This window comes from Epinephelus moara, chromosome 18, assembly GCF_006386435.1.
Source record: "Epinephelus moara isolate mb chromosome 18, YSFRI_EMoa_1.0, whole genome shotgun sequence".
Taxonomy (NCBI): Eukaryota; Metazoa; Chordata; class Actinopteri; order Perciformes; family Serranidae; genus Epinephelus; species Epinephelus moara.
In genome coordinates, this window is record NC_065523.1 from 38306933 (window position 1) to 38313414 (window position 6482).

Genomic DNA, 6482 nt, shown 5'->3' on the forward strand with positions numbered 1-6482 from the left:
TAAGCATTGCGATATGTGCTCCTCAGACTTCATGTCTCTTCCTCTCCTGTACTTCTCCACTTCTGCAAAGCAAACACATTCAGATCAGCTGAAATCATCTCAGTATTCTCATTGTTCACACATCTAAAACTTATATAGTGAAACACAACTTATAGTAAAACACATAAAATCATTCTATTCCCAACAGTCCTCATTAGACAATTAGTGGAGCCGAGTCATCGTCACTGTCACCATGTCCTCCTGTTAGAAGGCAAAATGTCTGCTGAGAAAAACTGGGGGTTCTTTTTCACAAACAGCCTGCAGATCTTTATTTTTCCTCAAATTCACAGATGAAAAACAGACAGAAACACAGACGCACTGTAGGGTCAGTAAGTTCTTTTATTTCACATAAAATGTCGTCACCATCTGTAAAAAGCCTTCATCACACAGTCCACAACTGACATTTAAATAAGCTTCATAATGAAAACCACTGACAGAAACACAGCAATAAGAAGTCTGGAGTGTCATTTCAGAAAACATGGTATACCAGATCATTTTAATAAAACTACAACACCCACAAATTCATCAAAAATGTTCAAGCATCACAATTAATTAAGAGTTAAAACAGCAGATTACAGAGAAACAAACAATAAAAAAGCCTCACAAAATCAAATAGGAAAGAAAAGACAGTGCAAAACTTAATGCTAACATTTTGTCCTAAACCTGCTGCTAAATGCTAGTTCTGCTGCTTATTTAAATGAGGGGCTCATTTTCCAAACTGTTGGGACACTTATTCCAACATGTGGTGTTTTATATTAATAAAATACTGTGCAGAGGACTGAGGCACAGAGTGGATCTGATAGCTGGCAGAGAGGCAGAGGCAGGACGTGAAGAATTGGCAGAAAATAGGGTTACATGAAAACATCTGTTTCACCTTTCATGTACTGAACTGAAGCTCTGAAAACTGCAGCTACAGTAATTTTAAAGGGATAGTGCACCCAAAAATGAAAATGCAGCCATTATCTACTCACCCATATGCCGAGGGAAGCTCAGGTGAAGTTTTAGAGTCCTCACATCACTTGCGAGACCGTGAGACATGGGCACCCCGTTCATGTGTGTTCACGTGCTTTCGCTGGTCTCGCACAAGCGCACACACGTGAGCGCGGTGCACAGAGAGGCAGTCAGAGCTACAGGCTACAATGAGGCTAAAAACAGAGTTCAAATGAGGTTTTTCCAAACAACTTTTTATGTCGGGGCTTCAGGACACTTGGATCACTACGGACGAGCAGTATGGAGATATTTTGTGGTTTCAATTATGTGTTTTTGGACGTTTGAATCTGGGGCGCCGTCAGCCTCCATTAGGTGGAGTTGTGTTGCTACCTCCTCTCCCCTTGGATCTCTGCAAGTGATGTGAGGACTCTAAAACTTCACCTGAGCCTCCCTCGGCATATGGGTGAGTAGATGATGGCTGAATTTACATTTTTGGGTGCACTATCTCTTTAAAGGTACCGACGTCACAAGAAGCCCTTATCAAGAGACAGCGAGGGACTCTGTGTTATTTACAGAAACATCATGTGTATATGGAATTAAAAATGATTTTAAAATGTTTTCATGCGACTGCGATAAACACTTTTTTAATGCAAGTATAAAGGCCTTTACACACCAAACTCCTGTGTTAAAATAACAAATGATTGATAATATGAAAAAGGAGAACAGAGGTAGAGCAGTTGTTGGCGTTACATTGCTGCAGCTGTACAAACTGTTTTACAAAGCATGTCTGACATAGAAAACGAGTCGCTGCTCTGGCGGTCAACAGTTTGGGAAATGAGCTGTCAAATGTTGAACCTGAGACAGAAACAGAAGCCACTGCGGTCTATTAAAATATTAAGCCAACAATCTCTAAAAGGAGATTTTATAAAGTTAGAGTGTGGTTAGGAATCATGAGCAGAGATGTAGTGGAAGCTTCCAGACACTGTTTAACCAAAGTTTCTGTTCTGATTAGTCAACAAAACATCTGGTGGTGAAAATATCTGTTACACATTTACTTAACTTGTTACCACTACATCACTGCACATGGGAACACGTCCTGAAGGCAAACAGTAACTAACTGACAAACTGTAGTACATTCTTGTTAAAACACACAGAGAATAAGATCAAAGGGAAACTTTTGTTTTTCCAATCGAAGCCTGTTTTCCCACGTGTTTGTGTCTGACGGATGGAAACGACAATTCTTTAAAACCGGTTTTTAGAGGGAGCGCTGCAGCTGACAAGTTGCGTCCACATACACCCACTAAAAGTGTTTGTTTTCGTCACTGACAGGCTCAGATTGTTATTCTACGTGTCTGACATCATTATACAGAGACAGAGCTTTGTGTTAAAGAGTAAGATCCTTTCTGTTTAACCAGAGACAGCTAGGAAATCGCTATCACCAAACCAACCAGACTCCATTTAAAAAAAGACTAATTTTAGCACATATAGAGGCAGCATGTTTTCACATGTAACTGGGTGAATTAAGGGTTAATTTCAGCCAGACCAGAGTTGGTGATTGTTGCAACAGTGAAAAGATGAACCAAGATGGTTTCTGTGAGTTTTATTTAGTTTCTGTCGACTCTGAATGAAGTCTGTATAATGTTAATAAAATTGCCATTTATTTAAATGGGGTCTGGTGGGTTTGGGTTTTCAGGGCTGTTTCTGGTTAAACAAAAAGGATGTTACTCTCTAACAAAAATCTCTATCTCTGTAGGGATCCTTTCATAATGTTGTCAGACACTTAGAATAACAATCTAAGCCTGTCAGTGACAAAACAAACACTTTCGTGGACGTACACTGACGGTGTGAACAGAGTGGTTACACTGCAGCACACCAGTCTCAAAACCTGTGTTCTCATCAGTCACTCAGACACAAAGAAAATGGCAAAATGGGGTCCAGGTTGAAAAATACCAAAGTTGCCCTTTAAACAATAAATGTTACAAGGTTTCCCTTAACAATTGCATTGATTCAAAAATTGCATTGAAACTGTTTTACTGGATGAACACTTGAATTCAGGCACAAATGTGTTTGTTAAATGCCATAGCTTTAAAACCAGAGATGAGTCATTGTGAGTACAGACAGTGAGGAGGAAATGGGGGCTGATCTCATCCCCCGGCTGAAAGTACCTCGAGCACCGAAGTGGACTGTATTTGTACCATTTGTAAATCCATATCTTGATCACTAACTTTGACCTTTCATGTTGATTACTGCCTGCTGCTCTTCTTTGCCATCTTAAAGGGATAGTTTGGATTTTTTGTAGTGGGGTTGTGTGAAGTACTGATCAGGAGTCCGACATAGAGGCTGAGTAATGTACTGTTGTGAATGGGGGCAGCAGCAAAACCTATTTAGCCACTTCAAAAAAACAATATCAGTTTAAATGTACAATATATTTAGAATATTTTCACCACTTCACCTGCCGTCACACAGCCTACTGCGACGGGAAACTGAAGCTGTGATCTACGCTCTCTTAAAAGCCACCAGACTCCTTTGATAAAAACAGGGACCCCCAAACTACATGTATAAAATTGACATAAATATTTAACATGTAAACATACCTTAACATGGTGCATACAATAATAAAGCTATTAAAATAATAATTGTTGACAGATTCATATGGTGATAGTGGATTCAGTGCGATGTACTGTACACTAAACTGCACCCAGCCCCAAAGAGGCCGATTTATCTTTGCTAATAATGTGTTGGATTTGTGTTAATGTGCATTTTTAGACATATTTTCATTATTGAAAAAAGAAAAAACAGTAACTCTGAGGCCCCCGAGGTTTCACAGACCCCCTGTTGAAGGCCCCTGTTTGCTTGGATTCAACAAAGTCACACAGTAACTCAAACAAACTGACTGACTGAGGCAGCGGTAGACCAGCAGCTCCTGTGTTTCTCAGTGGAGTCTGGTGGCTTTGAAGAGAACACAGCTAACGGTTTCAGTAACCCCGTCTGAACAGGCTATTCTAAATTTAGCATGCATTTAAACTGAAATTGATTTTTTTAGCTGCCTAAAATACATCTTGCTGCTGCCCCCGCCACAGCAGTACATCCAAACTGGGGGCGTACCAACAGACTGCAGCTAATACCCTTCCTTTGTGTAAGTGGCCTCATACAACCCCACTTGAAAATATCCAAACCATCCCTTTAAGGATGCTTAAGTCAAAGAGTCGGCAGGAAACCTTTCAATCTCCCTTGCTGAGTCATGACAACCTAGAGAGACACAAAACAAGGGCCGGAGGGGCACTTGAAGACGCAGCTGTGGGAAACATATAGCCTGACAGGGCGGACACTGAGGCTGGCTTTACTTTAGTTAACTTTAATGTCACTGTACTGTGTGAATGTTACAGTCCTTTAACAGACATTTCAAAATATCGCGATACATATTGTGTATCGCGATATAGCCTAAAAATATTGCGGTGTTGTTTTTAAGTCATATCGCCCAGCTCTAATTAGGACTGAGTGCCGCGACGCTCTCCAAGGTGTCTGTGTGTTTGAGAGGGACTCAGAGAGAGGGGAAGGGAGACTATTGCGTGCAGGGTTTTTGGATGTACTAATATTACTTGTCCCGCCCACCGGAATCTGCAATATTTACATAATGTAATAGTAAATATAAACCAAAACAACAACAAAAACAGCAATTAGCCCTGTGAATGTGAGCGGGTATTGATCAGTGATGGCAGCAAATCTTTACAACGGCAGCGACAAACTAGGTCGCTAAAAAGGGTGGCACTTCACCCTGGACAGGTCGCCAGACTGTCACAGTCACATTCACACCTACAGACAATTTAGAGTCACCAATTAACCTGTGTGTCTCTGGACTTTGGGAGGAAACCGGAGCACTCGGAGGAAACCCACGCTGACACGGGGAGAACATGCAAACTGCATTATTTCAGGCATCTAACCAGAAACCCATTGACTCTGAGGTGCAAACATGCTGACTCATTTCAGGGATTTAGGACTCATTCCTGCAGAAATAATTTGTGTCATCAGATAATGTATCTGAATCCTGTAAATCTGAGTTCAGTTCAATTCAAACTATTTCTTGAATGAGTGAAATTGAACCTAAATGTACGGGGCATTAAATCAAATTAAAAGTAATGTAACTCTAGTCCCATTTGATACATTCAATTAAACAACAATAAAAAATGTGTCTACTTTGCTCTCAGTAACTCTTTCCCTTCATTAAGATTGATCTCTGCTTCATCTCCATTTTTCCCTCAAGCTTTCCCAAATGTTCGCAGTGACCTTCAACATGAATACTAAACTGTATGATTAGTGTCAGTGAGGCTGATCTGCACAGCATCACTTCCCACAGTCCTTTAGGTCTCATGTCCCTTCACTTTAATTTTAAGGTTTCAGGGTCCCTCAATGCTTTCCTCATATTGTTGGACAGATTTGTCTCTCGTTCTCTGCTTCTTACTTTGCTCAAAGACTTCCTTCCTAAGTGACGACCTTCGCTCCCTCTTTCCTAAAAATCGACCTTCACAGGCTTCATATTCTCAGAGAAAGCAGGGAAGCATTTTGCATTCTCGCGTTGTGCAGCTGAATCTCTCCGACAGACAGAAATATAGTCAAATATACTGTTAGTTCCTGTTTTCACGGAGACGGCTTTGAACTCTATGTTTTTAATGGATCAAAGTAAATCTGGCAGTGTTTTTATTTAATTGTTGTGTATTAAAATGGTTGGAGTGCTGAATCAGACCTACTCATTAAATTCACTTTCTATTTCAATTCATGCTTTTAGTTGGTCACATAATGGGCTGTGGTTTCAGTTAATGGATTCTTAATGGTCTCTACATCGAGGATAATGTTCGTCCACCAGTTGAGCTGCATCTATCTCGCTCAGAGGAGCTTCTTGGTCTGAGGCTGAGCGCTGCCTTTAGAGGTCGAGGAGGTTTTGGTGTCAGCGGCCAGCAGAGTCATGATGTCTTGGAGAGCTTTACTGATCTGAGCTCCGAACCTGTGGGAGTCCTGAGGTGGAGAAAGTCGAGAATTAATAAGAAGAGAGTTGAAAAGGGAAGAATATAGAAAATGATTGTGGGACAGAATCAAACCACAGAGAGGGAAGAAGACCGAGACAACAGGATGTAGACAGAGAAGTGGGTAAAATTTTATAACCCTACTGATACTGAATGTTTGAGGCTGACACTGATTTGAATATCTGAGACTTTAAAAAATGTAATATATCTTCAGACAATATCATTTCTATATAAACACTTTTATACAGACCAACACATACCAAGTAGGACATTAACTGTGTATCAAGACCAGGTGGAAACATTAGCACACACGTGAGCGTGGTGCCCAGAGAGGCAGTCAGAGCTACAGGCTACAATGAGGCTAAAAACAGAGTTCAAATGAGGTTTTTCCAAACAACTTTTTATGTCGGGGCTTCAGGACACTTGGATCACTACGGACGAGCAGTATGGAGATATTTTGTGGTTTCAATTATGTGTTTTTGGACGTTTGAATCT

The 6482-nt window shown here is 40.7% G+C and overlaps 1 protein-coding gene across 1 annotated transcript in view; it reads right to left on the reverse strand.

The window, feature by feature from the left end:
• Positions 1 to 360: 360 nt before the first annotated feature.
• cpt1a2b (carnitine palmitoyltransferase 1A2b) overlaps positions 361 to 6482 on the reverse strand; it is an 82240-nt gene continuing 76118 nt past the window's right edge. The window contains exon 19 of the mRNA XM_050069330.1: positions 361 to 5979. Within this exon, the coding sequence (XP_049925287.1) occupies positions 5851 to 5979 (129 nt within the window). The 3' untranslated portion in view covers positions 361 to 5850. The remainder of the gene's footprint in view (positions 5980 to 6482) is intronic.